Here is a 15,196-nt window from a genome sequence, read left to right as displayed (position 1 = left end):
CCTTTGTATTTGCTTGAACGCGGCGGCACGCGGCGGCACGCTGCGGTGTCGTCTACATCTACGTGTATACTCGAACCTATCTGTTTTTTCCGCCCGCGAAATTCTTCCTTGCCATTGCCTTTTTTCTCTCTCCTTTGCTGCGACTTCTTACCTCTCTTTATACATCGGATGTCAAGCTTAAGGGTCGCTTGGCTACCCGCAAAAAATCTCTTGAGGATATCGATCGTTGGCAATCTTATGTTCCAGGCAACAAATACGTAGAACACACGCGAATATAGGGACGTTCCATGGCAGCTTTTCAGCGTCACATCGATGTTGGCTCAATTGCAAGCGGAGCGAACCTTATCGTTCGAATGCCTAGCGCATCCGCGGAAGAATGACGATTGAGCGAGGCTTCGATCGAATCTTGGCAGCAGACTACGCATCCGCGTATTAGATGCGCCGAGCTCAAGCCGATGGAAAATGACCGCGTCGACAGAGCCGCGCACACGTATAGGGCGAGAGCGAGTGGTTGCGAGCGGGCAGAATAGCCGCAATTAAGCATGCCGGTCCAGCATGGGCTTTGTCGGACGGAGAGAGCGTAATGTATTCGGCAGCAAATCCGGGCTGCTGCGCGAATCAAACAAAGCGGAATAGCGACATCACGGCTGCTGCGATGGTGGCGTTGCGGCGTTGCAGCGTGGCGGCGTTGCGGCGTGGCGGCGTTGCGGCGTGGCGGCGTGGCGGCGTGGCGGCGTGGCGGCGTGGCGGCGTGGCGGCGTTGCGCGCGTAACAAACGATCGAGATTAATGGGGCCTACGGGGGCGCCGGGGGCGCCGGGGTAGACGCGTCATTCACGCTACTTCTCGGTCCCCGGCCGGCCTGGTCGATCGCTGCCGTTGCCCAAGATTTGCTCTCGTACACTTGCGCGCACGTGCTGTCGGCGATTGCGCGCGGCGAAGCCTCGCTCCCGACTAGCGGATGAGCCGTCTGCCGCGCCCAGCCAGCAACTCCAGGATATTTATCGAACCGCCTGTGTTTTTTGTCTTGCAGATGAGCGGCAAGCGAACGAGAAGCTTCAAATGTGCCGTCCACCATCGAGATCGGGAAGTCTGCTCGGAGAATGACTTCCATCTGCTGACCGACGAGCCACCGCTCTTCCGAAGGTACGACTCACTGCTTGTTCTGTGAAATTTCCTTGAATTCGTCCGCGCGCAAGCTCGAGGCCAGGCAATGTTTGGCCGCAACAGAGACTGGATGCCGTGCGATATCACAAGTTAGAGCGCAATCGGGCATCGGCAGAAGAGGAGGAGGAGGACAGAGCTCTGATATCTCGCTGTCCCAATCTCAAATAAAATGCGCTCTTCTGCCCGATAATCTTGGCGCATTACATTTCTAATTTTGCCCGTGCGGGCACACGGCTTCCACGGCATTGCGAGAGGATACGTGCGCCTCGCCCAGTCGATCGCTTGTATAGCTCCGAGCTTCCATTATCCTGCATGCGCGCGCGAAGCCCATGCCCACTGCACGGCGCTGCCTCTCGAAGCCGCCTACTTTCGGTTCGATTGCTCGTCCTTTTGCTCGGCTGGCGCTTAATCCGACGAGGAGCTGTAGCGAGCGGCGCGCGCGATTTGGCAATCGGAGCAGAGCGTCGCAAGTCGAAAGTGCAAGTTGCGATTGACGCGGAAATTGAGCAACCGTTGCTCGCGCCTCTCGGCCGGGAGCCCGAAAAAACGAGCAACGAGCGACGAGCGACGCCTCTCTTTTTATCTTTTTTGCTTTCTTTTCGCCGCCTGCGCCTCGTTCCTGCCTTTACCACGGCGCAGACAAAGGAATATATACGCAACGATTCCCGCCTGGCGTGCACTCTGCCGGGCCGCGAGTCGCGCATTTCGCAGGAAGCCGCTGTCGCGCGAACGAACGCGTTGTGCGCGTCAGCTCTCTCTCCCTCGGCCGTACGTTTAATTTTGTCAGTGCGCTCTTGTCGCTCGAGGCGCTTTGTGTCCAGGATATTATTGTCCAATAATTGCCTACCACTGTTCGCAACTTTGCAACTTTCGCACTCTTTGCCAGGCTCGAGCTTGAAGCATATTTGAAAAGCTAGCAAAGGAAACTCCGCGGCGAGAGCTCAGCCCTGCGCACTTTATTAGCGAGGCCATTCGTGCTTTTCGCTTGTCCAGCATTCCACATTGCCAAATCTTTGCGCAACCTCGCGCTACGAGAAAACAACTTTGCCACGCAAAGAAATTAAAAGAAAACGCGAAAAGCCCGAAAGTGATTTGAAACACGAATCTTGCAAGCGACTGTCGTTGACTTTAATGGGCGCGCCCTCTCCATAAATAATTCATCCCCCTGGGCTTTCCGTTCAAGCCAAGCTTTTCCCCCGGAATGTTTTTGCTCTTCTTTTCGACTCTTGCAAAATTCCTGAACACACAAGATAAGGCAGAGAGGGAGAGAGAGAGAGAGAGAGAGAGAGAGAGAGAGAGAGAGAGAGAGAGAGAGCGCCGATACCTTAAATAAAATATCACGAGAGAGACAAGTTGGAGACGCGGGCGAGACAAGTGCAAAAATGTCAAGACGCGATATTCCGAGCAGGTATGCAGCGACGCGACGCCCTCGATTGCATGCTTTATTTTCTACGACGAGGGCCAGCGACTCGGTGCTTTTTCTTTTTGTTGTCATTGTTATACTACAGGACTTACACATTTTCACGTTGCAATGTTTGCTGCTGATATTCCGGGCGTATTCCTCGAGCGGATCACGTTACTCAAGTAAGAGCTCGTCCGATATCTATGACGCAATGGCAATCTAATATTTTCTCTCCAAGTCTATTCCGATTGATGTTGGTGTACGACTGGAGTGTTGCCGCAAAATGAGCGGATATACAAATGCAAATATTTTGGTCGAAATAAAAAGCGAATCTATCGAGCAGCGTGGAATAACCAAAAAAACGCAGCATCGAGGTGACGCAACGCAGATAGAGTTAACTGACGCCGAGTCCTCATATACCTGGGAAAAGCGTAGACACGGTTGCAGCAGTAGCTCTCGTGCATCTTTTTTGGGCTGCCACGTACTCGTCGCCTCGCATAAATAAGGGCTTTCGGGTGGTGCAAGTGCGAGGCTGGTATATACCTACGCAGGTGGTGCAAGTTTACATGTCATGCATATGCGCCTCGTTAGTCACTCGTCGAGCCGCAAGCGACACACGCTCGCGCAAAAGTGACTTGCCGCAGCTACGTCTTCTTTTGCTACTGTGCTATACGTGTGGATGCAGCTGCCGGCAAGTATCGTCTTTATATTCGATGTAGGTCTATGCGCGGCAAAGAGAGAGTGAGAGAGAGAGAGAGAGAGAAACGAAGACGACGACGACGACGACGACGACGACGACGACGACTCTCTGACGGATGGCTCTTCACCCTCGGAATTTTCATAACTCGCGCACTCGCGCAAATTCCAAGCTGAGAAAATGGGACGTCACTCACGTTCTATACGCTGAGCTGCAACGCAAGTCTTTGTGTCAGTTCCGAGTTTTACTGTATATGAAATGTACGCCTTTTTTTTGCTTTGAAGCGCGTTCTTCTATACAACGAGCTGATATTTTCCAGACGAGATTTTTTGGTAAAATTCAGGAAGGAAATAGAATGAAATCGATCCGAGTTCGCATGATATCCGAGTGTTTTATGGCGTGCTTCATTAAAAATAATAGCCTTTCGTATTTCCTTATTTGCTCTTACTCTACAGAGCGAGTACGTGGTAGATTTGAGCAAGCAGCCGATAGCACAATGCAGAGCGGGAAAAATAAAAGGCTCGTCATACACTGGAAAGCGAAAGTGACATTGGGTGCAGTGGATAGTTTTGGACTCGGGGTGCCGTAACCGTATGCCCGAGGCCATAAATATCAGTTCGGCCGTCTTTTGGCGCGTACGTGATCTAACAATGCACGCTGGAGGCCGGCTAATTCATCGGCACGATCGGGACGCACGTAAAGCGGTCTGTGCCCAACCTCGGCCCCACGGGATCGATATGAAAACTGCGCGAAACTGCGGGACGCGCGCGATACAATGTACAATGCAGCTGGGCCGGCGCATAGCGCGCAAGTGTGCGGCCGGTCGCCCACGTTGAAGGAAGCTCCGCTGCACCTGGTCTCCCCCCTCCGCCGCCGAGAGGATTCGACAGGTACGGACACGAAGCTGTTTCCGGATGCGATTTCACGGGATGAATCACACGCTACTTCCCGTCGCTCCACCGATTCTCCTTCCTCTGCTTTTCCCTCCGCGGCGCTTAACTGCGCTCTACGTGCCCATCAGAGTATTGATTTTTCAGCTTGCTCGTAGCGATTTGGGCTCATTCCCAAGGCCGACTATTGACTGGCTCTCCTGCGAATACGCCGCTTGTTTGTGCGCGCCTCCAACGCCAATCTACTCTTTTTATGCCCTCCGTAAATACACCTGGCTTGCCTAATATTTATCAGGCACTGCTCAGCTCTTGCGTAGCTTCGCAGGCATCGATCAACAGCCGCCCAGCTTCGGTTATTTTCGACCATTCTACCTTCTATTCGGTGCTCCTCGGCGTTCCGCACGATACCGCATCGCGGCACCACCTCCTTCATTTATGACTGGTAAGCTCTTTTAATATTTTCCATTATTTCAGTACTTTCAGCGTTCCTTACGCAGCCTTTTTATTCAATTTCCTTAAAGCCAAATTAGCCAGATGTACGGCCAAAAGCATCAATTATTATTTCCAATATCTTCCTCGCCTAGCCACGTAATCTACTATTTCTGTCCAGCCGCAACATTAGCAAGACACTGTAGGGCGTCTCTCACACCCGAGGCGAAGCTGAGCGCAGTCTAAATTAGCATGTTACCGACCGAGTCGCGCTCGGGAAATGCTATAATACTTTCGGCCTCGCTGCCCAACAAATAATATTTGCACATGCTCTCGACTTGCTAATACTTTTGCAGCCTTGGCTTGTGATTTTCTGTTTGTTCAACTAGTTGGACGACCAGCAGGTCGCATTTTCTGGAAATGAAATCTGAGGGGTAATCAAGGACAATCGAAAAGATGCAATGTATTAATGGTCATTGTTGTTTATTCACTTTCCATTTTACAAAACACTTATACACTGCAGTAAACACAAATTTTCAAATCATATCCAGCAAAAAATCATTTTTATTAACTATCTTTACAATTTCATAAGATGTGTCATTTTTTTAACTTGCCATGCATAATTTTATATTATTTATCAAACTACGGCACACGTCTTACGCATAAAAATTCGTTCAATCGCGAGCTGTCACTGTTTACAAAAAAAAGTATTACTCAAATTACTTGATTTTTTCATTGATAAAGTTTAAATGAAAAGTTATGCAACGTATCTGACAGTTGATTAAACACTTTGAAAATGATGGATCAAATAGTAATAATACTCCATATGACTCAAAAATGTAGGCTTTGGATAATCCAATCTTTTCACTTCAATTTAATTGTTTAGGATAGAATAAAAATGTGTAAAGTGGTTAATAAAATAAATACAATCTAATCGCAGAAGTTACCTTAATGTTGCAAAAAAATTGATAGAAAACGTATCTATCACCTGACCTAAAAAGATGCCTTTTTCAGATCAATACAACCGAAATTCACAACAGCTCACTGGACGCAAAAAAAATTGTCCACAATAGGAAATAACAGTCCTCGCACTTTCACCATGAGCAGCAGCGGCAATACTGTAAAATTCACTCGGTTGTAGTATGTTTGGAGCGAATAGCAAAATCAGAGGCAGAAGCAGAGGCAGAAGCAGAAGTTGAAGCAGAAACAGAAACAGAAGAAGAAGAAGAAGAAGAAGAAGAAGAAGAAGAAGAAGAAGAAGAAGAAGAAGAAGAAGAAGAAGAAGAAGAAGAAGAAGAAGAAGAAGAAGAAGAAGAAGAAGAAGAAGAAGAAGAAGAAGAAGAAGAAGAAGAAGAAGAAGAAGAAGAAGAAGTAGAAGAAGAAGAAGAAGAAGTAGAAGAAGCAGCAACAGCAGCGAGTATAAAACTCGCGAAGTCAACTGACGCGAAAGACAACGCGCACAGTACCGCGTCTCGCGGCGGAATGCTGGTGAATTGCGGCGAGCCGCCGTAGATAGGAGCTCGCGGCCATTGGTCCTGAGGCGTCCCCCACGCAACCTTGCCCCTGGCTCAAGCCAATCGTGCAACTCGGTCGAGCTCCCCACTACGGCTTCGAACCCACGCCCCTCGAGGCTCTCGCTAGCACGCGACACGCGCCTCTGTGCTGCCAGCAGTATAGTAGCTTTCGTCAGTAAGCCCGCGAGCGACGAGGCGCCCAGTCGCCTGATGACGATGCAGTGCGTTCGCGAGCGCTACTACTCGCCGAGTACAATAGTGCAGCAGTCTTGCTGAGAAACAAACGAAATAAGGTCGCCAAAGAAATTGGAGAAACAGGTCAATGATAAGAGTCCAGTCACGACAAGAGTTCGACGAATAAGAGAAGTGCAGTGTCGTTTGTTGTTTGTTCCGTTCAGGCGATTTTAACACAAGTTCAGATGAAGCAGCCACTTATCACGTATGCAACCAAGCCATTTAGCGCGGCTGCCAAGGCTAAGCCGACGCAGCAGGTGCAACATGCCGACACTAGCAGACCCCAGCACACGTCCATCATGTAAACACCAAGTTTGATTTTGCTTGTTTTCTCCTTCCTCTTTCGCTCGTGCAACTCTTTCGCTCGGTCGCCCGTGTATTCCGCTGACGTGAACTTGTTTTGTTTTTTACCGGCGACGAGTTTCGTGGAAAGCTCCGGAATTTTCGCAAACTTGCGAGTGAAGGATATAAATGACTAATGGCCTGTGCGGAGGTTGTTAAAAAGTTGGCGATAAGCGATTTCGCCGTGCACGCTTGCGGCTGTTCGTGTTTGTTTAGACTCTTTCGTTCTCTCTCTCTCTCTCTCTCTCTCTCTCTCTCTCTCGGGACACGGCTGTGCGGAGTGTGAGAGAGTACCGGCGCCACGTGCCACCGCGTCAGGCGCCACGCGACTGCTCCTCTCCTCTTTCAGTGCTCTGCTCTGTTTATCCTTTTGTCACTTTTTTTTATCTCGTAGACATATTTCGGGAAGTGCGCTATTGTTTGTTGTGATAACGAAGATGAAAATACGCGATATTGAAAACCGTTTGAAAAATATGTAGATGCTAGTATTGCAGTGCACATTCTACACGTAGCAAGGCAGAGTGTTCGATTTCAGCCGATTGAAAACAAGCTCAATGTCACTCCCTTTAGTTTTCATTAAAATATACGTTTGTTTTGCAAAGACACGGGTTTTTTATGTGTGGATAGCAAAATTGGAATCCATGGGATCCGATCCGAAGTATTGCGCATAACAAACAACCAGGAGTATAAAGAGAAAAATCGAAGCCGCAATTTAAAAGGTTGTTTACAGAGGATTAAAGGAATGATAAAAATCGTAGATCGAGGGCAAACAATATAGCTCGCCAGTGATTGTCGATCAAAATAATTTGCACGTTGAAGAAGAAAAAGAAAAAAGAAAAGGTCGATGCAGGTGTGAAAAAATCCTGTTTAAACAACGTTCGATCTCTCCTTTAATCGCGATAACACCAATTTCACGGGGCGTCAAGTTTTTTTAGTTGCAATTAAATGTCACACGTGCTGGCGCGCTTTTCACGCCCGATAAATTAACCGAAATATAACCGCGCGTCGGAAATTTCACGGTTCGCCAATTAAAAGAGCAGCAGAAAGCTCTCGTCATTAAACATGCGAGCGAGCGAGAGGAGTCCATTTATTTCTCGCGAATTTTTGCGGCTACCTTTTTTTTGACCAAGGGGATCCGCCACTGACTAGGTTTTTTTTCCAAGGCTGGCCGCACGCGTCGGGCCAGTTTGTTTTTGGTCTCGTTTGCATTCCTCGGATCTCCTGGCTTATATACTTTGTCGCGCGGACCACTGGTTGTCTTTGATGTCTTCTCTTTCTCTCTCTTTCTCTCTCGTTCTCGCTCGTTCTCGCTTTTTTATCGCCAAGGATTAAATTAAGGAATGATGATGATGATTTAATTTTTTGCCGGGATATCGCTGCTGCAGCGTGAAAGTTATGCGCGCAGCCGAGCGCATAACTTTGAGCAGTGCGCTGCCTTTTGCAAAGCAATAATCAATTGGCAATTTCGATGAATGGCTATTGTAATTGGCGATGATATCAATCGATCGAGCGAGCGCGCTATAGCGGCCCGGCACGTAGACATTTGTCTGGCTAGCGGAGGCACGCGAGATCTATATCGTTTTGGCGAACAATGCCCGAAGAAGACGTTAAGGAGGGTCGATAAACTCATTCTTTGGCGTTCTAACGAATCCGCCAGCCGCAGGGAAGGAGAGAAAGAGAAGCCAATGCACCGATTACCACATCTACACACGCACACATTCCTACTTTGCTTTCCCCATAGAGTCGACGAGAAATATTTGTCAAATACAATGCCGTAATTTACGAGCGTAATCCTGCTATGAAAAATAACGATTCTCTGTAGCCTCTTTTTTGACTATGGAACTTGCAGATGCGCGTGAACGTGCGCGCGCCCTAATGATGATGGAACTCTCGGCTATTTCAAAAAATATAAATGTTTGCTCGAGACTGCTCGCACACGGCTATTCATTTTTTTTATTGTCGCGCTTAATTATACTGTTCCCTTGGCGGCAACGCAATCACTTTTTTTATGATTTTAAAACTCCGAGTACTCTGCGTGCAATAGGCGTATCGATTGATTTTTATGGACTGCTATTTTTGCTTTTTTCTTTTCTCTTTTTTCTTTCTTCTTTCTTCTTTCTTATATCTTCTATCTTCTTTTTTCTTTTTTCTTTTTTCTTTTTTCTTTTTTCTTTTTTCTTTTTTCTTTTTACTGTTGCGGGACGGTTTTGTTCTAGCTCGCTCCCAGACCTCTTATTCCTCCATAAACTTGACTAGACTTTATTGTAGGAATTGCAGCAGCACTGAGTTTCCGCTGTCGCGCGATAATGAGCTTTGGCTTGCTAGCCGACCCACACTTTCCAATAAAAATCCAGAGCAAACAGCGATAGTAGCGTGCGTGCGGAAGATTCACTCGCGTGACGCGAGCTTTCATGACTGGGCTGCAAGATCAAGGTTTCGCCTCGCGACGAAGTGATGAAAGTTTAGCGCGCTATCGAGAGGGACAAACGAGGAGGTCGCAATTAGACTTGGCGCCTCGATGAGGATTTGCTTTGACCTGTTGGACGTTCCTCCTACTTCTTTCTCCTCTTATTCCTTGTTGTCGTAGCTCAAACAGCACCAAGACACTGCGATCCGCGTTATCTCGTTGTGCTATATATACGAGGTGGCCGCTGTCGATAGCCTCGGTCGGACTTGGAGGAAAGATCTTCCTCCAGTTCTCGTAACTTGCGCATTTGTCGTCGGTTGCTGCTTAATTCTCAGTGCGCATTCATCCCCAAATGATTTTTGCAGCTCGTTAGCGGAACCAATCAAGTTCCTGAATGCGCTCGAACGCGCATCTGGAAACTGGCTTTTTGGCAGTGCACGGTCATCGGTAATCCATAGCACAGCGAACAGCACTTTGGCGCAATGAAAGCGATTAGTAACGAATGGCTGCGCATCAATTAGCTACGACGTACAGCGGACTCGGGCCCTCTCGCTCTCCCTTTTACTGGCGCATGAAAAATGCATGGTCGCGAGTTCGCCGACCCACGGCAATGGCAACGATCAAACGTGTATTTTTCACACGGGTCGCGCGCTCTTTCTCTGACCAACGCGGGGGAGCCGCGAGAACGTTGCCGAATACGCCGAGTTTTGCGGCGGCGCCGGGACGTCGCGGCGGCACTCGTGCATCCGCGCGCCCGCCGTAGCTCTCGCCAAGGGGAGCGAGCCGGAAATGCGACTGCGCCTCTGCAAGCTCCGCGTGCGCTCCACCGCGCCGACTTCAGCTCGACGCCTGGCGAAGATTCGGCGTACTTCCAATCGGCCAATCGAAGCCGATGCGAAAGCAGGCTCTATCGACGAGCCGCAATAGCAGCATCGGTCGAGAAATAACGGTCGTTCGATGACTCGCGAGCAAGCGTACCGATCCGGGAAAGTAGGCGCGGGGAGGAAACAGGCGAGCGGCTGTTTGCGCGTTGGAGCTGGCGGCTCGTCAAACATTCAACGAGCAGGCTCGTACGGAGGCCAGGCTTAATTACAGTTGAATAATTGAGTGGTATGCGCGAGGCAGCGGCCCGAAAAACACGCGGAACAAAAGCGCGGCGCTGCGGCTGGCGCAAACGCGCTCGTAAAAGGCGCCGGCAGCGGCGCCGCCGCACTGACTATTCGAGTAGCGGCGCGTTAGCCCCGGCGAATGGACAATCAAATAGCTCTCGGGATTCATTCCAGCGGCCTGGCCGGCCGAATCTTGCGAGGAGCTCTCGCTTTTTCGTGCTTGCTTGCTTGCTTGCTTGCTTGCTTGCTTCGAGCTTGCTTCGGCTCGACTGAATCGCCGATCGGAGAGAAAGAACAGCTCGTCGCAAGTTTGCAAGTGGAAAAGGAGAGAGGCGCCACCACGCCGCGAGACGCTGGCGACATGTGACAATTAGGGTTGAGCGCTAACGAGCGAGAGTCAGGCCGTCAGACATCGTCTACGCGTGCTATTCCGGCTGTCGTACGCGCGTTTGCGATTCGATCTGCCCTCAAAGGCTTCTCTCGTGGTGCGCATACGTGGAATACGGATGCGTCGGCGTATCGGGTTATGCATCCACGATGGGTTTCTTTGTCGCTGCGCTCAGCCACGAGGAACCGAGCGAGAGAGCGGCAGTCGTCGCGTCGCGCGTTCCTTGTTCCACGCTCCACGTTCCAGGTTTTTCCCTGGCGTCGTCGCCGACGGAATTGAAAAATATCGGCGACAATCTGCCGAGAAAGACGGCTCCCTTTCAGTGATACTAGTCAGCGTGCGATGAGACGGCTCTTTCGCTCGGCCGGCCAGTACTCCGCCAAGCACAGCTGATGAATGCTCGCGGGCTGATTTTAATGCTCGTTCAAATTGCTAAGTCGCCCTCGGCCGGCGATGTCGCGACGCTCAAACGGTTCGTCGGAGAGCTGCAACGAGGAAAGGCCTGCGCCGTCGCTGAGCTTCCGGCGAGTCGGCGATGCCTCGCGAGCGCGCTCAAAGAAATACCAACGATCGCGCAACATCACGGCATCCCTCCTCGTCGTCGGCGATTCGTAACGAGATCAATACTCGCGGCAGCGGCCTAGCCCCGGCATTATGGGCGTTATGTAACGCCTGCTCCGTGTGCGCCAATTTCGTCGATCTGCCGTGCAGCATCCCTGCACTCGGATCTCGAGCAGGTTCAAAGAGGCTTCCTTTCGGCTGTGCTCGACGGCTCTGGGCTGTGCGTGCGCTGCGGCCTAGTCGGCTTTCGGATAATTATCAGGACAGCCAGCAGCCAGGCGCGCGCTGCTCAAGGTTCGCGAGCGACCGTTCGAATGCCTCGGCGGGGCTTTTCTTCGGTCGATCGTCGCGGCGGCTCGGACCGATCGGACCAGCGAAATAGCGAGCCCGTTCGGTATCCGCTCGCGAGCCCAGTGCCGCCGCCGGCGCAGCTGCAACGTTGACAGCATGCGATCATTCGACTAACTGCGGCTGATAGCAAGACCATGAACCGTTCACCGGTTCACCGGGGGCCGAATCTGCTTATCCTCGGCCGAAATTCGTCCAAGTCGCGCAAAAGTCAATCGATATCGCGCCACTTGTGCCAGCTGCTGCTGCGCCGGCACGTGGCCACCAGGGAAAATCCTTCCGCTAATTGACTGGAAACTTGAAAGCTGCAGCAGTTCGCTGCTGCCCGAGCGCCGGTGGCCCGCTGGCAGCTCTTACTCAATTGTCGGCTCTCTCGGTCGCGTCATTTTTCGCCGTTATTTTTCGCCGTCATTTTTCGCCGTCATTTTTCGCCGTCATTTTTCGCCGACGGCCCAGAGCAAACATGGCACCTTGCGCGCCCGCCCGAAACTCGCCGGGCAGATTGCTCCCCGGTTCGCGCAGAGCAGTTTGCTGCTTGCGCGCCACTCGACAAAGTCGACGATGCTTCGCCCCAGGAAAACCACCTTCGATTGCGTTTTCTCATTGCGCTTGAAAATAAGGTGTACGCCACTCCTTTTTTCGCTGACTGGTGTCGCGGCGATCTATTCAGGAAAGCTATTATTGGATGGAGGCTTCGTAAACGTGAAAGCTTTCTTTTCTTAGTCGAGCAATCATATTTTCCATTTGGAAATGAATGTGGGTCGTCGAACGATCGTATATTAGTACATCAGCTCCCAAGTATGAAGGTGAAAAAGCGAGCGGTTATTGCTGTGCAACTTCGATAGCTTCCAACTAAGCTCCCTCCTATAAACGCCTAAATCAGCGCAGGTGGGCTTCTCTGCCTCGGCACGATGATGCACGAGCGTATGGTAAACCGCGCGCTCGCCCCACCCCCTGCCAGCCGTCATCCTGCTTCCCACGCTAATCCATACTAATTGCCATTCGCCTTTCGACGAGCTGCTGCTGCACAAAAAACAACGTAGTGAGAAATTCATCCAATCGTCGATTTATAGAGGCGTTGCCACAGGCGCACAACTTGATAAGCAATTATTCCTTAGCTGAAATAAGAACCGGAATGTCTGGTCGATTTGCCTTTTTTTAATTTTCGCGAGAATTAACATGGAGGGGGGGGGGATAATAACATCGAAATTATGATTGTCGCGAGATAAGAAGCGTAGGCAGCGAGTGGAATTACGCCAGCAGGTGTGTAAACGGCTACGACGACAGGTGCCTGGTATATGCATCGCGCTCGTGAAAAAGGGAAGCCTTGTGTGCACGCGTGTCTCAAGTGCACGCCACGCGCGTGTGAGTGTGTTTGTTGAGCGTTGTAAATTTATCTTTAAATATACATAGGCATAAGCGCCTTCATGCTTTCGCCTGTGAAACTTTACAACGGAATTCTCTTCCCTCTTTTTCACTAGCAAATACTTTCTTCTTTTCCATTAGCAAGGTACGCAGACCTACCGAGAGATGCGATATCGGCCTTTTGCCTTTGATCAGTTGCCATCCTCTTTTTTTGCCACGCTCTCTATCGCGCTCGTTTCCATTTCTCCGAGAATTTCGCGGAAGGCCTTTGAGAGGCGCACGCGTCCTTGGGCGCGACGATGATGCACAAAAGATCAGCGGCCCTTTCTTTCGCGCGAATTTCTACTATTGGCCTAATTATTTCTCGTTTGCAATTTCATTTTGCTCGTTTTCGATTAGATATCAGTCCACTTTCTTCGTTCATCAACCTTTTCATGCTGACTGTTACTGCGCCACTCTTTCAGAGTATTGGCTGCGCGCCACTGATCTCGCCTTTTCGTCGGACCTAACTCGGACGTAACTACTGGCTGCGCCACGGTAGTGGCGCTTGCTCGCTCGTTCTGGTAAACGTTCTTCGTTGCGAACACCTCTCTCTCTCTCTCTCTCTCTTTCTCTCTCTATCTTTCTCTCTCACTAACCTCCATTTGCGCAACCGGAAAATAGACTTTTATGTTTTTAAGCGTGATTACCGTTTTCCTTTTGGCTTTTTTTTCCGCTTTTCAATGCGCTTTGAAACTGGGTTTGCCGGGCATTTTGAATTGATTTTCGAACAGCCGTGCATTTGGACTAATCAGGAATCATGCATTGGCAAATGTTGCTATCCGTAGCAAGGGTATTTGTAGCAAAAGAAAAAGCAATACGGCGAGATGTGTCGATTACTATGCATAGCGTCGCGCGCCTCACCAAGAAATCGAAGCCATTAGCACTTGCACAAACAGTCGCGAGGAAAAAGACGATGCTAAGTAAGAGCCTCGAAAGGAGAGGGAGGGAAGAGTAGGAGCCTCGATAAAAAGGCATCTTACATCGCTTTTCCCTTTCTATATCTTCCAGCTGGTCGCGCAACTCGCACTCGCACTCGCGCGCCGTTTTTACTCTGCTCTGGCAAGCCCAACCCGAACCCAACCCAACCCAAGCCAACCCTCGATTTTTCCATTTCGCGAGTGAGAGGGAGAGCCTCTTATCGATTCACGTCTCGATGCACCCAGTCAATCGGTTTTTCTTTCTCCGAGCCAATGCCTGAGAGAAAAATTTCTTTCTTCGGCGACCTTCGCGATTAAAATTGAATAATAGATCGGAACCTTCTCTCCGATGTATTTTGTCCTGTTGCCAACTGCTATACCGTCCAGTGACATCGCGCATTTCGATTGGCTCTATGGGCGGCAGCGCTCTGTGGCCAGGCGTCCAGATTTCTTTCTCGCCGTTCGCCCTTCAGTGCCCAAAGTCCAATGCCCAATCAAACGCGATTCCTGGTGATTGACAATAATATACTGAACGGAGCAGCGATGCGAGGCAGGCGCGCGCACCCAAGTGCCAATCAAGTAAAGTCCAGCTGTGCCGCTTTAATTAAAATCCACTTCGTTAATTATAAGATAAATGGTGTATAGCGCCAATGACAGGCAGGCGACGCCAATAACCATCCAGGCTGTATCCACGAAAAAATCAACGTCATCCCCACGATTACGATCGTTTCTCCGAGCAGGCAATTCATCATCGCTTAATACCAAGTAACAGAGCAGCTCGCGCGAAGCCAAGTGGCGCTTAGTTGTTCACCAGAAACCACGTGCCATCGCACCCTCACATAGACATCAATTTACAATATGTTTGGTCAAGCAAACTGCAACGAAACTAATTCAATGAGACAATATGCTTTTACGTATTGGCAGAGTTGAGCGGCTTTTCCGACGATGAATAATCGTATGTTTCAAGAATATAGACGCAGCCCCCGAAAAAGGAGAAGCGATTTTCGCGTATATTTCGCAATATCATCGAGCTGAAATATCCAATCGCAAGCTCTCGACTGCGGGCTTTCGTTCCGTCGTGCGCGAAATGGCGCGAAAAAAACTCGAGGGTCCGGCTGACCACGTGAATAAGTGCACGGCAATGATACTCTCATCGACAATTTCAGTCAAACTCTTTCTGATATTGTTGCCGCTCTGCTCATTTTTCTTACGTACTTTCTCGCGCCCATGGAGTATTGATGCTATATATACGTTTTGTTTGCGCCTCGTCACTCTACCTAACGATGAGTTATATTTCTCGAGGGTTGTGCTCCGCTCGAGCTTTCCACTGGTAGCCATAAATTAAGCTTCTCACGTATTCGTAGCGCCCGTTCTTCAGTTACTTT

The 15,196-nt window shown here is 50.0% G+C and overlaps 1 protein-coding gene across 3 annotated transcripts in view; it reads left to right on the top strand.

Moving 5' to 3' along the window:
* LOC131671979 (protein rhomboid) overlaps positions 1-15,196 on the top strand; it is a 186,451-nt gene that overhangs the window by 143,863 nt on the left and 27,392 nt on the right. For all 3 annotated transcript variants that reach the window (XM_058948848.1, XM_058948847.1, XM_058948846.1), the window contains one exon: positions 1,033-1,145. In XM_058948848.1, coding sequence (XP_058804831.1) covers positions 1,033-1,145 — 113 coding nt within the window. The remainder of the gene's footprint in view (positions 1-1,032; positions 1,146-15,196) is intronic.

Source organism: Phymastichus coffea, unplaced genomic scaffold (assembly GCF_024137745.1).
Source record: "Phymastichus coffea isolate CEN01 unplaced genomic scaffold, Cenicafe_Pcof_1.1 PCOF00140, whole genome shotgun sequence".
Classification (NCBI taxonomy): domain Eukaryota; kingdom Metazoa; phylum Arthropoda; class Insecta; order Hymenoptera; family Eulophidae; genus Phymastichus; species Phymastichus coffea.
Note: the sequence above shows the minus strand (reverse complement) of the source record. Positions and strands in the feature narration are given on the sequence as shown.